The sequence below is a fragment of the Panthera pardus genome, unplaced genomic scaffold (genome assembly GCF_024362965.1).
Source record: "Panthera pardus isolate Hobbes unplaced genomic scaffold, ASM2436296v1 HiC_scaffold_10, whole genome shotgun sequence".
In the NCBI taxonomy this organism is placed as follows: domain Eukaryota; kingdom Metazoa; phylum Chordata; class Mammalia; order Carnivora; family Felidae; genus Panthera; species Panthera pardus.
The window spans coordinates 8,754,701-8,777,939 of record NW_026526655.1 but is presented as its reverse complement, the minus strand read 5'-3'; the positions used below and the strand labels follow the sequence as shown (position 1 = coordinate 8,777,939).

At 51.8% G+C, this 23,239-nt stretch overlaps 1 protein-coding gene across 1 annotated transcript in view; it reads right to left on the bottom strand.

Moving 5' to 3' along the window:
* Positions 1-4,017: 4,017 nt before the first annotated feature.
* The window catches only part of GPR55 (G protein-coupled receptor 55), a 42,366-nt gene continuing 23,144 nt past the window's right edge, over positions 4,018-23,239 (bottom strand). The window contains exon 3 of the mRNA XM_053903836.1: positions 4,018-6,990. Coding sequence (XP_053759811.1) covers positions 6,020-6,982 — 963 coding nt within the window. The 5' untranslated portion in view covers positions 6,983-6,990 and the 3' untranslated portion in view covers positions 4,018-6,019. The remainder of the gene's footprint in view (positions 6,991-23,239) is intronic.

Sequence of the window (23,239 nt, the reverse complement as noted above, 5' to 3'; positions counted from 1 at the left end):
GTGCTGGGCACTGCACAACTTTCCATCATTTACTAGAGATTTCCCAGATCACACTTGCCCTCTGCCATCCTTTTCGTCCTTTCCAGCTCCCTGACTCTCTCTGGTCTCCCCTCCTTCTCCTCCCAATGTATTTCGGGGCCTCCTGCCCCAGGACATGCTGCCAGGTTCCCCACGTGCCTCCCGGCTTTGCCTTCGTGCCCCGCTCCGCTCTGCGCCACACGCTGGATTCCCGTCAGTGAGAGCTGAGCCCCAGCTGCCGCTTTAAGGTCACGCCTGAGACTTAGGAAAACCTGCAGAAAAGCACAGCAGGGAGGCTTGTATCTGCCACTGGAGGTGGCCACACCCAGAGCCCAGAGCCCAGCACACCTTGGGGAGGGAGACATCTCCCCACCCATCTGGTGCCAGTCCTCTAGTCCGTAAGGCCTCTCTGCCCTTCGGGGAAACCCCCACCCCTCCACGGCCAGAGCTGTGGTTGGCCCTGGACCTCACCCGCGACCGCTGGCTTACTGGACACAGTATGTGCCCCAAGTCAGAGCCATTCCGTCTTAAACGCACCATCCATGAGAATCAGCTTTGGACCCTTGGATCTCTGATTCTTTGGACCCTTGGGCCACCTGCATCTGGCCCCGTCAAGTCTGATTCCTGCGGATCTCTCCTCAGTTCTGTGCGCCCCCACCCCCCCGGCAGTCCTCTGCGAGTCCTGGCTTCACCGAGAAGCACACACACACACAGCTGCGCGCCCTCACCTGCACGGAGGTACCCCCCGAGCTGTCCTTAGAGACGAGGGCTCTCTCAGGGGGACACACTCTGCAGAGACGCTTGTGTGACTGTGGGCGCCCCCCGGAACCCCGTCCCAACAGCCTCCCCTCACAGGGAGTATCTTGGTTACACCTGCTCCACGATGGCCCCCAGAACGAAGGTGAACTCGGGGCCCCTCCACCGAGCAGAACTGACCTCGGGCTTTGATGTGACAGCGCTTCGAATCTTCCCTCCCAGACTTCAAGGTGCAGAGGGCCATAAGTAGGTTGTAGCTCACGATCAAGGTGCCATGCTGTCCTTCCTGTAGTGGCTTTGTGAGGAGGACACGTTCTGCGGGCTCTTGGCTGGGGGGGGGGAGGGGGGCGGGCAGAGGAGGCTCAGGCCCGAATTGGGCAGAGGGGCATCTGCTTGGCCTTCGGCTTCAAGCTCGGGGCGTCCACCCTGCCCAGCCACCCACCCTCCCTTCAACGCCCGTTCACGGCTCTGTGTCCTGGGCTCCCTAGCGAAGCCGGCTGTGGGTGGACAAAAGCAGGAGGGGGCCATGACGGTAGCTGCAGGGGGTGCTGCTTCCACAAAGCGCTGTTCTTACGGATCCTGAGCCCCCTGCCCCCTCGGCAGCGGGGTTCTCGCGGTGACCCCAGCTGCCTCCTTTCCTTGGCCCTGGGAGGTCACTGTCCACGGCACCGGGATCAGCGGAGGGCGGTTCGGTGTGGGAATCTCCACCACCATTTCCACGCGGTTCCTGAGAGCGGATGCCGGTGTCTCCACCCCGAGACAGCTCCGCGATACCGGGCTCTCCTCGTGATCTCTTAACAAAATCCCTTTTACCTCTGCCGGTCTCCACAGTCACCTGCCAGGCCTCAGCCCTTTCAAGCATCTTTGCAATTAGCGTCTACTTGTGGCAACTTGCCATAAGGCGGGGATCTTTCTAGTGCAAAGGTCATCAGGATCCCGTAGCAGCTAGGTAGCATAAATATCATGACTTTCAGCTTCACAGGGTCCCCGGAGAGAGAGTCAAGAGGACTGTGCAGCCCATGGACCAGCACGCCTGCCAGATGCTCCACGGGGGCCGATATCCCCAAGGAAGGTCAGCCCTTGTCCCCCGAGGGGACGTGGCCCAGATGTGAGGTGGCCGCTGGGTCAGCAGGAAATGGCTGTTGTATCAGTCTTCCTGGGCTGCCTTAACATCACACCATCGACTCTGACAACAGGAATTTATTTCTCACTGTTCTGGAGCCGGGAAGTCCAGGGTCGAGGTGCCAGCGGGGTTGATGTCTGCTGAGGGCTCTCTGCTTGGGTTGCAAATGGCTGCCTTCTTTCTCCCTGTGTCCTCACATGGCCTTTCCTCGGGGCATGCAGGTGGAGCGGGAGAAAGCACTCTGGTGGCTCTTCACGTCAGGGCACTAATCCCATTATGAGGGCGCCAACCTCAGGAAGCCATCTAAAACTAAGTATCTCCCAGGGCACCCAGGTGGCTCAGTCAGTTGAGCGTCCGACTTGGGCTCAGGTCATGATCTCACAGTTCGTGAGTTCAAGCCCCACATCGGGCTCACTGCTGTCAGCACAGACCCTGCTTCGGATCCTCTGTCACCCTCTTTCTCTCCGCCCCTCCCCCACTCACTCGCGCGCATGCTCTCGCTCTCTCAAAAACAAACATTTAAATAAATAAATACAACTGAGTATCTCCCAAAGGCCCCATCCAAATACCATCATACTGGGAGTTAGGGCTTCAACATATGGATTTGCAGCGGGGGGTGGGGGGCACATATAGCAATCGTCAAGGAGCAAGGATGTCCCCAGCTAGCCCTCGGTACCCAGGCCAGAACTGGGCTGTAGTTGAGACTGTGGGGAATTTAGGAGAAAGAGGTGGCCCCGGGGCCAGCACCCAGGAGTTCACATTCTCCAGGAGCTCTGGATAGGTGAGCAGGGTCCACATGTGAGGAGCCATAAAGGAAAACTCAGATTTAACCCGGGAGAGTCAGACTCGCTCCGCAGGCAGTTCGTGAAGGGACGGGTCACAGCAAAGGACCTCTGGAGTACTGGCCCTGGGTCTTCGGCCCCTTGGTGGTCAGCAGGTCTCCTCTGCTGGGCCTCGCGATGTCTGTAAAAGGAGCCAGGGCCTTGGGAAGCAGCTCCAGTATCATGGTGGTGGTCGGACAAGATGGAGGGAGAGGGTGCAGCTGCTATCGCGGAGAACCAAGTCCCCGAGCAGATGCGGGGACCTGCACTGAGCCAGACTCTGCAGGGTCCGGCTCCTGGCCACTCGGGCAGGCCCCGGCTCCGCTCCTGTGTCTGCTCACACTCGGCGTCCATGTGGCTGCTTCCGCCTGGGCCCCTCTTGGTCCCTCCGGCCAAGATTGTTGGGTCACCAGGCAAGGGGCCACCAGGGACCGGCTCTACACTGGAGCCAGTAAGCGCCGCCCAAGACCAGATCACACAGCATCCCAGGAATCGATTTATTTGGCAAATCCGATTAAACAAGTCATTTTCCACTTAATTGGGCTAGCTTCATACATGCACATATGACAAGTATGCCTCGGGTTTTTCCAGACCGGGAGGAAAAATAGGTCACATTTATGGCCAAATAACGTCCCCCAGCCTCCTTTGATGGCAGGAATTTCAGTGATTTCCACAACTAAGCTCAGCGTTCCCCAACTCGATACCGCTCGCTGCGGGCGTGGGCCCTCGAGTGCTTCAGCACCTGAACCCTGACCCTGACCCTGACCTCTGTCCCTCCTGTGCCTGCTGGGCCTGACTGGCCTCCAGTGTGGACCCTCCTGCAGAGCGGCCTGGTCTGAAGCGCTGGACCTGAGCCCACCCCTACAGGCCCTGCTGAGTCCTCTGTGACTCGTAGACCAGGATGGGTCCCCGTGGAGAGACGGGAGAGGCTCGTGGGCTCCTCCAGCCTGTTGGGATCAGTGGCGGGCGGGCGGGGGGGTCTCCAAGGCTCACCCACAAGTCCACGGTTGCCATATCAACCTGAGCTCACAGGTCTAGCTTCCCCTCTCGCCTTCTCCATCACCCGGCTCGGGCAGGGTCATGCTGCCCCCAGGACAACATTTTATGTTTATGAACATCCACAGGGGGTGATGGGTTGTCAGGGCCCTGCCATCAATCTTCTCTCAGGAAACCTGTCTGGCCCTATGTAAGTGGTCGATATAAGTGCCACATGTTGGACTCCCAGCTCCCAGTGCAAAGAGAGAAACTGAGGGAGAGGCGATGACTGCACGCCCATGGGCTCTGACCGCTCCCCCCCCGCCCCCCGCCCCGCCACCAACCCCCGGCACCAATGTCCTGCTGGATGTAACAGCCTGGCTTTCTTAGAGCCTCTGTCCAGGATGGCCGCGAAACGGTGCAGGGTGTAGGCACCTCAGGGCAGCTTGGACAGCAGAGCCCCTGCCCCAGGCTACCGGTTCCTGGATGCCCAGTGTGGGAGGGGCGGGAGCCTCTGGTCCTGGTCGCGATCATTCCTCCACAGCTATTTCCACCCTTTCGTTGACGCCGTGTTCTCACCCTTCCCTCCACCTGACTACTGGGTTGGCCGGGGCGGAAGCAGGAGGCAGAGGGGCTCCTGCCCTTGGATGCTCTCAGCCGAGCTGGCGATTCTCAAGCAGGAAGCAGCTCTGCCCTCCACGCTTCCTCTCCACCACCCCCCACCGCTACCCCACCCCTTCACAGAGCCCTGTGGCTTCGGGCCTCACCTCGGTAATCACCCAGCCTCCGCCCCCGCCTCCTGGCAGGGTTATCGAAATCGCCCTCTTCTTCGGCCACAAGCCACCTACCTTCCATCCGCCCTTTGGCAGTGGAAGCCCCTTTCCCTCCAAGTGGAAAGTGGTTCTTTTCTTCCTAAAGACCTCCCCCTTTCTCACATCAGGTCTCATCCCTTACATCTCGTCCCACTCACTCCGTCTCGCAAAACCACCCCACAACCCATCCTTCTAGTCATTTTGCTCTCTGGAGCGGCGGCTATGTCCTCGCAAGGCTCACAGCCGCCACCGTTCCTCCTCCTCAGGGCCACTGGAGAGAGAAGCCCGGTCCAAATCGGGAGGCAGTTGTTTGGTCTTCGAGTAGGAACTGCCAGGGGGCTCCATGCCATCGAGATGATTCCTCCCATTCCTGGCTGGCTCATTTGCCTCCTCCCGGCCACTGGAGAGGGACAGTTCTGTGGACAGTGGCTCCGAGCCAGCCGTCCTGGCAGGATTCAGGTGGGCAAGACAAACACATGTTCCTTATTCTCCTCTGGCTGAACCAAATCAAGCCTGATTCTTTCTCATCCTTCCCATGAAATGGTCTAATTAACAATTAGACTGGTCTCGTCTGGTCAAGAGAGCCAGCTAGTCACGTTCAGGAATTTCCCCCTCTTCTAGGCTTGTCCCCACTGCCTCTCTTCCTGCTGCACCAGTGCTAACACTCCATGTAAAGGACATCATGATGGCAACGGGGGGTCCTTGGCCTGTCACCGTCCTTCCCCAGGTGTATCCAATTCCCTTGTGGCTCTCAGGTGTCACCAGTGCCCTTCCACTCTGTCCCCAATTCTTCCACAAAGCGTCCATAGCTTCACCATGGCCTGGTTCACACCGGCTCCCCTCATCCTTCTGCAGCCTTGGGGAGGACACGGGAAGCTTTGGCTGGCTTCCCAGGCCCTTCTTCCCCATAGGAAACTTGGGGCTCTCTGTAGGTTCTTTCTCTGCCCCTCTCACCCCCACTTGCTATCATCTCTGTGAGGTTATTGGCCAACAGAGCCCCAGAAAGGATGGGGAAGTACAAGTCTGCTCTACCCTGGGATCCCCAAACTAGAAAGGAGCTTGCTACATCCCTCCTGCTCCGTCTGTTCCCAGAGCATCTTCCACCATGACCAACCCTCTCGGGTCTCTCTCCTAACTCGTCTCTCTTCCTTTCTAGAACCTTCTAGTCTAACAGAAGGATGGGGAAGAGCTGGGAAACAGCCTGGCTCCGATGGTCTCCTTCTCTTTCTCAATTCTTCTGCCTCATGTTTTTGAGCTTAGAAATAAAGAATTCACCCGTTTCTCGGGTCCTTCAGAGATTCCCAAATACCGGGTGATTCATGTCCAGTTGTCTGCATACTGGGGAAAGCTCTTTGGAGCATAATGAGCAAAGACAGTGTTCAATGAGCATCACAAGGGAAAGCACACCAGCAAATGTGCCACATCCGTCCACCACATCAGAAACGTCGGAACGCGATATCTGCTACTGGGATTTGGGGCCGGGGGTTCCTTCTTCTGCGTAGGTCTTTCCCTCCTTAGATCCTGCTGGTCATGGTATCCTGGCGGACGAGCTGGACCCTGGAAGGCTGGTGGGCCATGATGTCCGTGCGGAATTCTTTGATGACAAAATAGTAGCAGAAGACATCTAGGCAGCAGTTGATGTTGGAGAAACACATGGACAATTGCAAGAACAAGCTGATGTTCTGCTTAGCTCTGCACTCCACAATAAAGCCATTCCGTACCAGGAACTGCAAGAAGAAGCCCAAATGGACCGGAAGAAAGGAGACCACGAAGACAGCCAGGCTGGCTGCAATTGTCCAGATGCAGGCCTTCTGCTGGACACAGTCCTCGGTGAGGCCCTGACGGCGGACCAGGATGTGAATGCTCCTGGAGGAACAGAAACCCATGACACCCAGGGGAAGAAGGAAGCCGAACACCTCAAGGGGGAAGAAGACCTGGGGACTCCAGGTGCCATCGGACATGTTGTGGAAGCACGTGTACTTTTCCACCTTCCCGTGGAAGCTGTAGATGGGAGTACTCCCCGCCCACACGAGGACCCAGATGGTGCAACAGATCCCAAAGATCTTCCTGGGGGACCGGAGGTGGCTGACCAGGAACGGGTACCGGATGACCAAGAATCTATCCAGACTAATGAAGCAGATAGTGAAGACACTCCCGTACATGCTAACGAAGTAGACGCACTCCACGAAGGTACAGACGGAAGGATGGGGAGCCCATACGTTGGACATCGCCATCTTGAACGGAAGGGACAGCACCAGCAGCAGGTCAAAGACTGCCAGGTTGATCATGTAGATGGAAGTGGCAGCATAATTTGGCCACCTCTTCTTCAGGAAGGTGCTAAAGCCTCGGATGGCCAGCACGTTGAGGAGGAGGCCCAGGAGGAAGGTGGGGATGTGGACGGCCAGCTGCACCGTCCCCATCAGCTCATCCACATCGCTGAAGGAGCAGCTCCGGCTTCTGTTTAGCTGCTGACTCATGTTCTTTCCTACAACACCAACAGCAGATTAGACGAAGTTCCTCTCGCTCTCTCCAAGTGATGGACCCAAGTGACTTTGTCCCACCGCCATTCGTGCCCATTAAATAACAATTCGAAAATGCAAGAAAACATTGCCTCTAATCCAGCTGCCCAAGTATAACCACTATTACCTTTTTCTGTGTACCATTCCAGACTCTCTCACACTCGCACACACACGTGCACACGTGTGTGTCCCTTTTTTCTTTTACACAAATGGAATTGTGTGTGAACATCTGTCCTTTTCTTCAGTCGGAACTTTTTCTGTTGAAAGTAGTAACAATCACCAGGATGCCTGGGTGGCCCAGTTGGATGAGTGTCCAACTTCAGCTCGGATCGTGATCTCACGGTTTGTGAGTTCAAGCCCCATGTCAGGCTCTCTGCTACCAGTGCGGAGCCGGCTTTGGATCCTCTGCACCCCACCCCTCCCCCGGCCCTGCTGTCTGCACCTCCCCTGCTCACTCTCTCTCTTTCAAAAATCAAGAAACATTTAAAAAGAAGAAGAAAATAGTAACAATGACATAAACCTGACCCAAACTGGCTTAAGCAAAGCGAGAATTTCACACCGCTGAGAACATGAGAACTAGGGCAGGGCTGACGAGCTACAGCTTGACCAGGAACTCAAATGCTGTTTCGGGGACCCAGACCCTCTTTGCAGGCTGTCTGTCTGCTCCCTGCCACCCGCATCCAAGAAGGCTAGACAGAGTTGACCCCACCCCTGCCCGAAGGGCTGGTCACAGACACGTGACTAGTTGTTCATTGGTTCAGGGATAGACATTTGACCCACTCAGGACAAAAAGCAACAGTAACTCTTACTTGGGTTTCTAGGAAGGGGGTTGGGGCTCTCTCTCAGTGGGACTTGACGTTGGAAAGACATAAAGTCTAGAGGTGCTGCAGCCCCTTGTTACATCAAGGAGAAAACCAGACAGAAAATGGAGAGACATGGAAGAAAGGACATTCCCAGAGGGAATGTGACGGCTTGAGTTCTCCACGGGGCAAAGAAAGGCTTTTACACAGGTGGACAATTAGAACTGGTCTCAAGGACAAGAGGACCAGGCTGCAGTGTGGCTGCACGGGGAAGCTGGTTGCCAACAGACAGAAGATCCCAAGTCAGGGCTTCCGATCAGGCCAAAGATGAGGGTCCAAGGCAGGACCTGGTCAGGTCTCACTTAAGAGCTGGCCAAATTGGGGAGAGGGGGGCGGGTGCATGCCCTTGTGGACTTCTGTATTGTGGTAGGTGACTGCCTTGGTTCAGTGGGCTGTGTAGCTTATAAACAGCAGAAATCTGTATCTCACAGCTCTGGGGGCTGGAAGTCCGAGATCAGGGTGCCAGCACAGTTGGGTGAGGGCCCTCTTCCAGGGTGCAGACTGCCAACTCCTCTCTGTGTCCTCACGTGGTGGAAAGAGGACAAGAGGGCTCTTCGGGGTCTCTTTTCTAAGACCACTGATCCCATCCACAAGGGCTCCGGCCTCAGGATTTAATCACCTCCCCCAAAGCCCCACCTCCTAATGCCACCACCTTGGGGGTTAGATTTCTGCATTTGAATTTGGGAAAGGGAGGTTGGGACACAAAGGTCCGTAACGGTGGTCCTGGAGCAGATCAAAGCCAGGGCGTGTGCAGCCCAGTGGACAGAGAATTCAAATATGAGCCCGATTCCACCCAAGCTCCTTTCTCCCGCCCCCAACAGATGAGCGGGTGCGGCTGGTCTGAGGCGCTGGGCGTGCCAGGTCCTAGAGCACACAAGGTCGCTGCATGTGGGAGGTCAGTCGCTCTGGGCCACAAACTACTCATTAGGACTCTCCTGCCCTCAGTGACTTCCTGGCAGCAGGGGCTGAGGTCCAAAATGTCGATGTGGCAGGGAGAAGGTGCCAACATAGTCTGTGACCAAGAACCCTGTACTAGCGACCAATGCAGCTATCAGCTGAGCTCGTGTTGTGCTACTAGGTTTTTTTAAGTATATGTATTTATTTTGAGAGCGAGAGAGAACGTGCGCGCACATGCACACGAGCCAGTCAGGGAGGAGCAGAGGGAGGGAGAGACAGAGAATCCCAAGCAGGATCCCCACTGTCAGCACAGAGCCCAGAGCCCAATGCGGGGCTTGAACCCATGAACCGTGAGATCATGACCTGAGCCCAAGTCAAGAGTCAGACACTTAACTGACTGAGCCACCCAGGCGACCCTAGTTTTTTTTTTTAATTGAAAAAGTATTCCATGCATTCCATAAGATATTCAGACAATACAAAAAAGAAAGAAAAGAAAGGAAAAAGAAAGAAAGAAACAGAAGCCCCTATTGTACCCCAGGGCCTCAGTTGTCTTTTCCAGAGGCAACCACGGTTAACAGTTCTGTGCATACTTTTTCCAGAAATTTTCCAAAGATAGGCATACACACACACACACACACACACGCATACACACACATATACATACATACATATATACATATGATGCTTCTTTAAATTTGGAAAATATTACACCCACAGCTCTTTGCTTTGTCACTTTGCAATGTTTCTTGGAAATTGTTCCACGTCAACATCGATGAATTGACTTTTTCTTCTTAATACGCACTGTTGTTTCTTGTTGTGAGGAGATACCACAACTCATTTAGCTAATAGCCTACTCACGAACATTTAGGTTTTCTAGGGGTTTTAGGGAACAAAAACTTCCACAACAAACATCTGTGTGACTTATTTCTTTGCTCCACAGATATGGGTAAGAGAATTCCCATTCTGCTATTGTCTTTTAGTATAATTCCCTTATAAGCCTTTGGGAAGGAAGGATTTGGGTATTTTTGAGACCCTATATAGAATGCCATTCCCAGGGCGCCTGGGTGGCTCAGTCAGTTAAGCATCTGACTCTTGATTGAGGCCCAGGTCATGATCTCACGGTTCATGAATTCGAGCCCCATGTCAGACTCCACACTGACAGCAGGGAGCCTGCTTGGGATTCTCTCTCTCTCTCTCTCTCTCTCTCTCTCTCTGCCCCTCCCCCAATCTCTCTCTGTCTCTCTCAAAATAAATTAACATTAAAAAATATATAAAAGAATGCCATTCCCAAACCCTCTCTAACCGCTAGCAAAAAAGAATATATTTTTGTATCATCCATGGAGAACTATGTGTTAAACATTTAACATACATTGCTTGATTTGGCGGTTTCCTATGTGTTAACTATGCTTAGGGGTTTATATCACAAAGGATGTAGGAAAATGTATTTCCTCACATTTAAAGCTTCGTGCTCCCGAGGTGTCTGCGAAGAGCGCCTCCTGGAGTTGTGCAGTGGGGAGCCCCAGGCGCACCTGCTCCCACTGGAGGACACCTGTCAGAAACACAAGCTGGCAGGCTGCTTCCTCCCGGCTACAAATGCCAAAATATCCCCAGGCCTATCTCAGAAAATAGCTAGAATAACTTAGAACCAGCAAGAGAAATTTCAAAAATGATGACAAAGGCAGGCCAGAAAAAAACAAAAAACAAAAAACAAAAAACAAATCCCGGTCTCACCGGAAAGTGTTGCAACACCAAACAGGAAGACTCGATTGGCTCAGAGAAGTCACCTTCAATAGCAGAAGCAGCAGTAAGCCAAGAGCCACAAGAATAAGAGCAAATATAGGTTTGTTTTTAAAGAAATTCAACGAGGCTGCAAAAAAGAGGAACTCAGGCGTCCGTTTTTTAGCTGGGTCATGCTCAGGCGTCCTCCATGGAAGAATCTACTGCATCACCAGTGGTTCAATGACTACAACTAAAGCGGCCAAGAAAAAAAGTCAGTGATGCTCAAAGGTAAAACCCAACCCAGCCCCAGCATGGGGCTGAGTCAAACAAACTAAAGAAAAACAAAGGGAGAAAAATGGTCTGACGGAGGCTGGGGCTTGTCTGACTCGATGGCACCGGGTGTATGTGTGGGAAAGAGACACAATTCAGCTATCAGTGTTCTCCGGGAGGACCATCCTAAAGGGCACATTTGAATTACTGACAGACTTCAAATGGCAACTTTTCAAATGGAAATCTTTGAAGTCAGAGAAAGCACTCTATGGACTGTCAAAAAGAAATTAGGTTGAAAAAAAAAAAAAAAACCTTCCAGCTAACGGCAGAGTAAGCAGAGCATCTGGAAAATTAATCCTCTGAATTCCCTCGGAAAGTTCAAGGAAACCATCTTTCTAAAAAAAACCTTCTTTAAAAAAAAGATCAGGAACATCTCTGGAAGAAGATAAAAAGGCTCCAGCCTGCAGCAAGAGATAAAGCAGTCATTTTTCTCGAAGATCAGCTGCCAACAACGGCCAGTCCACTTGTGCTAGGAGCCAGCAAGCTCCCCACACTTGACCTGTTGCCAGGGGCCCTCGATAGTTCCTGTTCCCGCCAACCCGGGGATCCGCACCAACCCACCTGTCCACCTGTTGCATTGAGGTGGGGGGTGGCGGGGTTGGGACGCTGAGAAGCAGACGCTGAGACAGGAGTAGACATTTGAGAGATTTCTTGGGACAAATGTCGGTGCGGGATAAAGAGGAGAGGCAGGTCGGACACCTGTGGAAGGAGAGAGGGAAGGAAGCCTTCTGTGGGAGGAGAGTCAGCGCACGGTGAGGCTCTGAAAACCTGCTGGCCGGACCACTGGGGAGCCCCTAAGCTTGGGTGGCCTGGTGGAGGGGTCCCAGGTCAAGCGGGAGTCACCCAGGACTAGTGCCTCTGCCGGGCTCGGTGATTGGCTGGAAGCAGCACAAGGACCGTGTGGCCCCAGGACCACCATCACTGTGGAGCTGAAGGGGCAGAGCTGGGCTGTAAGTCACCAGTGCTCCCACGGGGCAGCGGGGTCTCCTGAAGGGGGACGCTGGAGCAGCCACCTGATGGCCACCCCTGAGGCTGTCGTAATGCTTCTATTTACGTCACAAGCTGGGTAGCGTGCGACGTGCAGTAGTGGGGACGTTCCCGATTCCCATTCCCATCAGGACCATCCATATGTGTTCTCTTTCTTCAGCAGGGATGGTGGGTCTGATCGCCTCACAAGAAGCATTTGAACGGGCCCTGGTTCCAGCCTCGGACCAGGAAGGAAATAGAATTGAGTGGGAAGAGGTCACGGGTCAAGCAAATCAGATGTGTGAAGAGACCTGAAGGGCCCAGGATGACCTTGGTTAGTCACCGACAGGCAGCGGGGCGCCTGAGAGATGGGGCTGAATCGGAAACAAAGAAGATGAGAACTTGGATCAGAGAAGCCATGTTTCGTGCCAAATTTATGGAAAGAGAGCCCCTCCCAGATGTTCCGCTCCCATCTTTAGATGGCATTAATATCGAGGCCTACAAACGTCTGTGAATAAACAAAGCAAATTCCTTGGAAACTTCTCTGAAAAAGTAATTCACGACGGAAGAGGTCGGAGGGAGAAAATGTGGACACGAGTCTTTCCTACCCATCGGGGTTGCTGTGACGGTGTGAAGAGCACAGAAAACTACCCTCAGAAATGTGTGGCTTCCAGAAAGAAATGGACTCCAAGACGCAAAAATTTAGACCTCCGTGAGGTAATGACAACGAAGAATGAAAATATCAAGGTGGAAAGCTTAGGGCAGAGCATCAAAAGCAGGGAACCACGAAGAGACGTCAGTTATGATGACTATGGTTACAAATGTAAACTTAAAAGAAAAGTGCTGTAAAAGAGGTCACTTAAAAAAGACAAGAGGTAGGGGCGTCTGGGTGGCTCCGTCGGTTAAGCATCCGACTCTTCATTTCGGCTCAGGTCATGATCTCGCGGTTTGTGAGTTCGAGCCCCATCCTGGGCACAGAGACTGCTTGGGATTCTCTCTTTCTTTCTGTCCCTCCCTCAAAATAAATAAATTAACTTAAAAAAAAATAGTAACAGGGGCGCCTAGGTGGTGCAGTCGGTTAAGTGACTGACTTCGGCTCAGGTCATGATCTCGCGGTCCGTGAGTTCGAGCCCCGCATCGGGCTCTGTGCTGACAGCTCGGAGCCTGGAACCTGCTTCGGATTCTGTGTCTCCCTCTCTCTCTGCCTGTCCCCAACTTGTGCTCTCGCTCTCTCTCTCTCAATAATAAATAAACATTAAAAATTTTTTTTAATTAAGGTAAAAAAAATAATAACAAATTTTTTTAAAAGACAAGTGGTAATCCCTTAGATCAATTAATGAAGAAGGAAGAATGCCCTTGGAGTGGTGGGGGCAGGGATGGTGGTGAGTAATAGGACACGGGTAAAGCAGATATTCCATAAAAGGAAATTAAAGTTATTGTTCCGGGGTTTTTTTCACTTTGATAATTACAGAGAATGTAAGAGGTTTTTTTTTAAACCTTGAAGTAACTAACCACGGACTATTAAAAACAGGATGCATATCTTCAAATCACCAAAGAAGATAGAAACAAACAAACAAATCAGACCATATAGCAAAGGAGTAAATAAATTGGAAAAAGAAACTGAGCAGAGAAATTACAATAAACATAAAAAAGTCATGCTTTCCTTATTAACTAACGTTTTTAGGTCAACTATGAAATACAACTCTTTGTTGCTTATAAAGGACACACTTAATGACAGAGAAATGTTCAACGTAAAAGTCCTATGATGGTATAGCAGACAAATCTGGATAAAAAGAAAGTCAGTGGTAATATTCATATCAAGCATTATAGAGTTTAATAAAGCCACGCATCAGAACCAAGGTTATTTAACATTAACAAAAGAAAAATTATGAAGGCCGATAGAGTTATCTTATGCACTGAATAATAGTCTATAAAAGTACAAGAAGTCTAATCGCTAGAATCTGAAGGGCCATTGGCAAAGACACGGTATAGCATCAGACTCCAATGTACTATAAACTTGAACAGATCAAGTAAGCAAGATATAAGTTGGGATGTAGAGTTATATAAACAATAGAATGAATATAATTTGATTAAAAGCTCTTGAATTGGTTTGAAACAGAAATGTAATCTACTCTTTTCTCAAGTATCCAAAAAAAAAAAAAAAAAAACAATTGCCAAAATGAATTATCTGCCTACCAAGAACAAAATCTTCTATTAAAAAAAAAAAGCAGAAATTATGTTGGCTATATTCTGACCACAATATATAGAAACCTAGGAGATTTTCTTTCTGTTAAAAAAGGTTAACATCAAGAAATATACTAGGGAAGGAAAATACACAAATAATGTCAGACAAATGATGTTCTTTCTTTATGAAGAGTATAAAAAACATATACATTATCAAGACCCTCAACAGACAAACAGGCAGAGGACACAAACAGTTCCCAGAGGAGGATTTACAAAGACATAAATTTTTGCTCATCATCTCAATAAAGAAGCTGGTAAGGGTTCTGTGAAACAGTCATTGACATGCTGGTAAGTACACACAGCTTCTTGACTTGATCATTCACAGTACAAGTCAAAGAAATGTTATTAATCTCTCATCCGGTGATTAGAAATTTACCTCAAGTCAATTATGAAAAAGAAAGAAAAGTTGTGTACAGAAACGTGTTTACTTTAGCATTTTTTTCTGATGGCAAAAAACGCACAAACTTTTAAATAGAAACAGGAGCTTAATTTCAGGATGGTAAATCTACTCAATGGAAATTTTTTCTGTCTGATTATGTTATGTTTATGCTGACTATGCTAAGTAAAAAACCCACAAACTACAGAACTATACATTCAGAATGACTTCAACTATGATTTTAAAAGCCCACACACAGGGAAAAAAAACCTAGAAAAAACTTTCCATATGCCAAACATTGGTCGCGTTCTAACAGGTAGTGGGTGCATAGTCAATCTTTTATCTCCTTCTCTTTTTCTCTCTGTATATATTTTTCCAAGTAATTAGCGGTGACACAAAAACAATTTTAATTTTTGTAAGGTGTAGCAAATGCTAGGAGAAAAGTAAGAAGAGGCTTTGACTTTCCCTTAAAAGAAGAAAAGTCTGGGTGTGTGTTTGAGGCACGGCAGGGGTGGGAGTGAGGCTCATACAAAATTTAAAGAAATGCTTTGAACTAACCAGTGCTCAGCTGATGAAGCATAGATCTTGCCAGGTCAAAGATGAACATCTCAACACGCAACGTCTGAGAAACTTGGGAACAAAGCACAAAGTGACAGAGAGGATTGGAAGTCACAGGTGAGAGAGCAGATGCCACCTAAGAGAGGAGAAATGGCCACAGAAACCTGATGTGTGATTTAAAAAGGAAAAGTCTCGGGGCGCCTGGGTGGCTCAGTCAGTTGGGAGTCTGACTTCGGCTCGGGTCATGATCTCACAGTCCGTGGGTTTGAGCCCCTGCTGACAGCTCAGAGCCTAGAGCCCCTTTCGGATTCTGTGTCTCCCTCTCTCCCTCTCTCCCTGCCCCTCCCCTGCTCATGCTCTGTCTCTCTCTCTCTCCTTCAAAAATAAATAAACATTAAAATAAAAAAAAAAAAAAGTTTCATCTGTCCATAGGTCAGCCATTAGGAGTAAAGAGCGATACAAAAAAACATTCAAAATGCTGATCAGCAATGGAAAGAGGGGCAAGGGAAGGGAAGATATTTAAATAAATCCTCCCAAAGTCTGGACAGCTGTTAATAGAAACAAATGTGGGAGTTCAAACTTAAATAGTTTCTAAATTCGATATTCAGGTTAAATTATCTTGTCTATCGTAAAGAAACACAAGGAAGAGAAAATTCACGATAGAAACTAAACATGAAAAAACTGCCATGTCTCTACGTAGACAGTAACCCCGTGGAGGTTTACAGAAATGTAACATTTATAATAAAATTATAATACTCCTTAAAAATGATAATACTCATATAAAAAGGAGCACTCATAAAAAAAAAAAAAAAAAAAAGGGGCGCCTGGGTGGCGCAGTCGGTTAAGCGTCCGACTTCAGCCAGGTCACGATCTCGCGGTCAGTGAGTTCGAGCCCCGCGTCAGGCTCTGGGCTGATGGCTCGGAGCCTGGAGCCTGTTTCCGATTCTGCGTCTCCCTCTCTCTCTGCCCCTCCCCCATTCATGCTCTGTCTCTCTCTGTCCCAAAAATAAATAAAAAAAAAAAAAAAAAAAAAAAAAAAAAAGCCCAAACCCAATCCTCTTTTGCCAGTAAGAAACACAGAGAAAACAAAGAGACACAGACAGAGTAAAACGATGGGGTAATCTCTGGTTTATCAGGCACACAGAACTCTAGAAAAAAAGGGAGTATGACAAAGTCATTTTTTTTTTTTTAGTAAAAATAGAGAGAGTAACATATAGACTTTCCAAAGGTCAAAGTTACAATAAATAATTAAAACATAAAACAATTTATGTTCCAACGTGCACAGTAAAGAAACACGTAATGGGAACGCACCAGAAATGCACAAAACAGTAGAAACGGAAATATAATTGTAGGTAGAGACCTTAATGCTCCCCTCTCAGAGTATCATCGATCAAGTGGACAGAGAACTTTCAAGCTCTGAATAGCCCAATTAAAAAGGCAGATCGGTGAGGACTGCATCATAAATCAGGGGAATAGACTTTTCTTGCAAGAAGACAAGGATCTTTTGCCACATTTATCCCAGGAATGGGCCCCGCCGAGTATGCCCCGGCGGTGCCACCCTTTCTGTTCTCAGACCACAAAGAAGACAGCACTATTTGCTGAGCACCATGATATTAATAATATATAATAGGTACTTCTATGCATTCTCTTAAGTAGTCTCTTAAATAACGTGTGAGTCAGAGATAAAATCAGAACTATGTCACTGAAATATTGGGAAAGAACCAATGTTTATACACAAAACACAGAGGCGGCCACAGCGTAAAGGGAACCGGGGACTCGTAAGTATTCTTGCAAACACGAAAGCCAGCGAGGAATGATGGCAACCAGGCCTACATTTAGAGAATCTAGAAGCGGAACACGGGGAGACAGAGGTCTTTGTGCTGTTTTGGTAACCTGGGCACTCTCGGCTGGGGCTGCACGTGGACAGGCAAGGAAGCCACAACCCAGGGAGATCGTGGAAAGGACTGGAGTTGCCCGTGGTCTATATAAGAATAGCCATTTTAGCACCCTCAACGCTCAAGGCACGCTCCCCTGTATGACTCTGCAGAATGGGCTCCAGGTGCCGTAGAAAGAGACCTGTCTCGTTACTGGAGCATCTGACAGCAGACAGAGTGGCCTTGCTCTGTACTGAGCTCTCCGTCACCAGGCGTATGTAAGGACAGGCAGGAGATCCATTTATCCAGAATGTTGTCAAGGGAATTCACGCTTAAGAAAGGTTTTGGGGGTTTTTTTGTTGTTGTTTTTTTTTTTAACCCTGAACTGGAATCTTCTGTCAATATATTAATGTTTCCTAATGTTTAGTAAAGAGGAGAGAAAATTGTGTGTGAAGAGGGACTGGCCTAGGAGTCCAAAGGCTCCTAGCTGCTCTGGCTGTGTGGCCTCCGTCTGGGTTCTCTCATCCGAACGGCACTGCCTAGCTCTGCGAGCCAGGAGCCCGTGGCCTCACCTTGCCGGCTCTCTTACTAAAGCAGGCTGGCTCTGGGCTGTGATTCCTGTGGCCGCCTAGGCCGGTGTCGCACTTGGGGCAGACCCCAGGCCTAGTATGCACAGCTGTGGCATCCAGACCGAGCTGTGTGGCTCAGACCAAGCCAGCCCTCCTCCCATCAACAGAAGAACTTTCCAGAAACACCAGCAACAGTGAGAATGGAACTTTGGGAGGTTTGCGGGCTGAGACGGTCCACCCTCCCCCCTTTTGCTGCCAAACTCCTCATCCTCACGGAGCACTGTGGTGTGAGCCACCTACAAGATGGGAGGGCCAGCCATGGCTGAGAAGAGTTGGTACAGCCTGAGAAATGTCATTTGAGGAGGAACACGCTCCTGGACCAGTGTCATCAGGTTCCTCGCCTGAAATTCCTGTCTCCTCTGGGAGTGCAGTGTTGAATCCCACAGGCAGAATATAAATATTTATTTGGATGCCATTATCTGCCACTAACACCATAGCATAAATAAATTCATCTGTCTACACCTGAGCTGGGCTTCTACAAGGGGGACACGATGTGAAAAGGAACAGGACACAGGCGGGACAGAGCACATAGAATCTCCCTGACTCCAAAGTTTTGCTGAAGCTGCACCCCGAGCCTGGCAGGTTGGAGTGGGGTTCAGGGAGTCAGAGAGGGGTCAGTTCAGGGACTTGAGATGTGGCTGTTCCTGTGCTAAGTGCTCTCTGATGGCAACTCGGTACATTCCTGGACCGTTGTTATAATGATGCCCATTTGACAGGTGAGGACAGTGAGGCTCACAGAAGCTAGAGTCTACCCGAGGTCAAACAGATGGTGGGGGGCCTCACTGGCCCTCACGTTGAGTCTCTCCTTTATCTCCCCTCCCCCAACAGCATCACCAGTATCACCGGCAAGAGCCTCCGATATATCCAGGAGCCCCCAGCTCCCCCTTCCTCACTTTTTGGGGTGCCTGATTCCACTTACCGCCTCCTATTTCCCCTCAGACTCTCGCCTCCCCTCTTAAAAACCTCATCCCTTCCTTCAAGTGTCCACTGTCCTGATCCACCTGTATCACCTGACGTGATTTCCCTGCTGTGGCCAAGTGGGGCCAATCATCCGCGTGCACCGTAGGGGTACATATAGGGACTAATCCAGTTATGATATATAACAGCAGGCACAGCTTCCCAGTTGCTGACTGCATGGCCGAGCTCTTCCATCACTTACTGCTCTTAAGAGCCCCAGGAAGAGAAAACCATTATTGTTTCCATTCTCCAGAGGGGTCCACTGAGGCCGGGGAAGTTACTCACGGCCCTGGCCTGCCTGGAGCACCTTGCCCAGGGGCTAGAGGGTGATTCCTGACAGCGTGTGGTCTTGGGCTCTTGGTGCTTTCCAGGCCCAGGTTCCGGGAGGCAGGCAGTAGGGTCGGCAGGAGGTAGTGACACGCAAGCCAAGCCCCCCTGGGGAAGGCTCCCGGGCTGCCTACGGTGAGGTTTCCCCACCCCAGCAAGATGCTACAACCCTGAGTCAAATCAGGAGGAAGTTGAGGGTTCGTAGGAAATGTCACCAATAGTCAAGAACAAACCAGCCCTCCGCCTGCTACTGCTATTGTCGTGGAGGCTGCTGGGGGCTGCGGCCACCCCTTCCAACTGGGACGCCGAGTCTGGGCAGGTGTGGACGGAGCCCAGACCACAAAGCACCAGCAGGCCTCAGGAAGTCACCCGGCATCCAGGAAAACGAGGTCAGTCCGTGGCCTCTGTGTCTCGATTTTTCTAAGTGGCCCGGGGGGCTGTTACCTGTTGGGGGTCCGGTGCAGCTGAGTGAGCCGTGAGATGTCACTTGTCGTCCCAGCTCGGTCACCAGCCTGCCCTGGAGAGAACCACTTCCCTCTCTGGGGTTCGGCTTCCTTATCAGTGAAATGAGGGGGTGGGACCAAGATGCTTTTCAAATGGCTCTAGCCCCAGCCTTGTCTGGCGGGGGGGGGGGGGGGGGGGGGGGGAGTTAAGGGTGGGCTCTTTCCCTTGGCTCTGGAGAGGGGCTGCGTGGGCGTCCCTCCCCACCAAGCGAACGAGAATGGGGCATGAGAAACATGTTTCTAGGGGGACGGTCTCACTCTTAGGCCCTCTGATGTTCACTCAGCTTCCGAAAAAAAACAGGGAGAAGTGGGGGGGCAAGAACCACGGCACGCGCAGAGGTGAGACACAACTGCAGAAAGGCTGGGGGTCACACAGGGACAGCCAGCGTCTGAAGAAGGCTGTCCCGACTTCCAGCCCTTCTGGGGTTCAGGATTCAGAACTGCCGTCCACACGAGGAGTGCGATGGTGCACGCCTTCAAGTTGAGGGGACTGGCGGGCCAGGAAGGCCCCAGCCCGGGGGACGCGTCAGCCCCTGTACATGCATCTTCAAGGGCCGGGCAGCAGGGCGGGTGTGGGTAGCCGTGCCGGGCCCTGGCTTCCCACGCCAGGGCCTCCACCGCAACATGGTTCGGCCTTGGGCCACACAGTCCCCGAGGGCCCTTCAGGCAGAGATTTTCCCCGCGCCTCCCACATGCAGGGCTGGGAGAGCTGAGACTCACTCGTGGACCCTGGGTGGCTCTCAGCAGGGACCCCCTCAGAGATGGCAGCTGCTCAAGAGAGTCTGGGCCGAAACACCCTGACGGATTCAGCTTCGGTGCTGGGGAGGGACCAGGAGATCCCGTTAGAGACCAAAGCACGGGCTATTTTTATAGGCCGGGCACGCTGTGACTTTCGGGTGTCTACAGGAATAGAAACTCCCCATTCTGGGTAATTCATCCCAGCATAGGGCCATCTCTGTAGAAACAACAGCTGTGTGTGACCGTGGGGAGGTCGCCTGGCCCTCCAGAGCATGGGGTCCCTATCCCTGGGAGAAGAGGTTCACAGAGCCATATGACTCTGATCCTGCCCGTGCTTGTGCTATGGGCAGAACCAAGTTCACTCCCTGACCCGGGCCGCAAGCTGGCCTGGGAGTGAAGACCGCAAGGCCCCCGTAGGCCCCTGGCCCGATGTAAGCCCCCATGAGTCGGCCAGGCCTGGGCGTCGTGGGCGCAGCTTTGGAGGCTGGAAGCGTCCGGAAGGACAGGGAGGAGCCATGCAGGTGTCCAGGGCCTGTGGCGTCGGGAGCCCTGGGAAGGGGTCAGCACGCGGGGGCCCACGGCCGGTGACTCTCCACTCAGCCCCTCCTCAAAGGGAGCCTCGCCCCCTGGCTATCCTCTCTTTTGTAATTACTATTTCTGTTTTATTGCTGTTGCTTTTGATTTAGAATTTTGAGTACGTGCACATGATCCAAATACACACGTAAACACATACGGTAAGATGTCTCTGCCCAACCACTGGGCCCCCAAATCCAGTGCCCGCCCACCCTTCAGGGCACCCCTGATGACAGCTTCTTCCAGAGCTTCTATACCAACATATGTACATATATGTTCTCGTTTTCTCCCTCTTTTAACACAAAAAACTGTGTATGACGTAAGCTGTGCTGCATACAAATCATCTCCCACCCTTACTTTTCTTTTTAATTTTTTAATGTGTGTTTATTTTTGTAAATTTTTTTAATGTTTTATTTATTCTTGAGAGAGAGAGAGAGAGAGACAGAGCAAGGGAGGGGCAGAGAGAGAGGAAGACCCAGAATCCGAAGCAGGCTTCAGGCTCCGAGCTGTCAGCACAGTGCATGACACAGGGCTCCAACTCACAAGCGGTGAGATCATGACCTGAGCCAAAGTCCGACGCTCAACTGACTGAGCCACCCAGGCACCCCAATGTGTGTTTATTTTTGAGAGAGGGAGAGAGAACGAGAGGGGTAGGGGCAGAGAGACAGGGAAACACAGAATCTGAAGGAGGCTCCAGGCTCTGAGCTGTCAGCACAGAGCCCGACGCGGGGCTCGTGGGGCTCGAGGGGCTTGAACTCACGAACCCTGAGATCACAAGCTGAGCTGAAGTCATCATGAGCCAAAGATGGACGCTTAACTGACTGAGCCACCCAGGCGCCCCGTCTCCCACCCTTTTTTGAAGAGTTTTGCTAATGACCTTCATCAGGAGCGTGATGGGGGACCCCGCCCGAGGCAGGAGCCTGTTTGGGCCAGAGAGACTCTCCTCAGGGGGAAGCCAGGCAGGGACTTGCCCAAGGCCCCACCCATGACTCTGGTCCCTCCATCTAGGTCCTCTCCTCCCCCTGCCCCCGCCCCAGGCCTGGGTAGTCACAAATATGAAGACTTTTTTCTCAGAAGATTCATTAAGCCTCCCAGAAGCAGCCACCCTGCCCACCCTCTCACCTTCCCGAACAAATCAGAAGCTTTGGGAGCCTGGTGTGGGGGCAGAGGTGGGAGGTCCTGCCTGCCCACCAGCTGGGAAGCCCAGAGTAGGGGGCTCAGACCTCCAACCTTTCCAGTGTCCTGCGGTAGCATCTGAGCTCCAGAGTCACTTGGGGTGAGGAAAGAGCCACTCTGGGTTTGGCAAAGGGCGGCTCCTCAGCACCTAGGGACTCACCACACCCTCTCCTGATGCTGTTTAAATTTCCTCCTTCAGCGACTGAAGTTCTCCCTGTACTCATGGAGCGTCTCTTCCAGAGACGAAGACTTGCCCACTGGGGGCATCACAGAGTGTAAGAGCTGGGCCAGAACCATCAGGATGCCCCCCAATCCCACCTGGGGGAGTTTCTCAGGGACCAGGGATGGGGGACAAAGTAGGGACAGAAGATGCCAGAAGCACAGAGAATAGCCTAAGTGCAGACAAAAGGAGGAAGGAAATTGACATCTTGGGTGAGGCCAGGAGTCTCTGTGCAGCTGAAGCCTGGGGACATGGGGGGCTAGCCAGAGCCGAGACTGGGGGGGGTGCTGGCCAGACAGGATAAAGGCAGGGGTGCTCAGAGGACCCGGGGAACAAATTCGGTGGACAGGAAACCATCCCATCAGGCTTTATAGTATAGTGCCTTTCTTCCAACAGCCACCCAAATCCAGCTACGGTGCGATGGGCAGTTCAGGGACTGGACACAGGACAGACCCACTCGGGTGGCAGGGCCAGGGTGGGGTGAGGGCAACAGCAGTAACAGGAAAGGAGTCGGGAGGGGAAGGGGGTCGCCGTCATCTGAGGCAGCCTGGTTCCAGTGAGAGCCTCAGGCAGCCCCAGGTTCAAGTAGCCACAACCTCACGTAGCTACTACGTCAACTTGGCTCTTGGCCTAACTTCTGGTAATTGCACTCATACATTCATCTAGCCAACAAGGATCCGTTGATCACGACTCTGCACCGGGCACTGGTGATCAAGACAGACAGTAGCACCTCTCTCAAAAACTGTTTTCAGGAGCTGGCGTGACAAGAGGGGTGGGGGCTTGAGGCTGCTGAGACCCACCCCCAGCCCCCACTGCCATTGTGTCAGCCTCAATGGTCTCCGGGGAAAAGAACAACATAAAACACTGAAGGCGGTGGGCGGGGTGGGGGGAGGGGTCCCAGAAATGAGGGTGCCTCAGCAAAGAAGGGAGGGCAGGAGAAACTGAGGACCAAAAGGCAGGAAGAGGGGGATGGGTCCAGCCCTTCTGTGCCCTCCCACTCTCTGATCCAAAATTTCAGGCTCTGCCACAGTTCTGTCCCCAAGCTCGTCCTATGAATTTAGCCTGTACGACTCCACTGGAGCAGAAATGAGGCCCTTTTCTGGGGTCTGAACCGAGTCCCCAAGGGCCGCCCCCACGCTGCCCCACCCCCCTAGTTGCTTGAAAAGACAGCTGGACCGTCATAGCCACCCATACAGACGGAAAATGTTCGGCCTCCTTGGAAGTGGGCACCTGGTGGCTGGCAGCTTCAAGGTCACAACTCACAATGT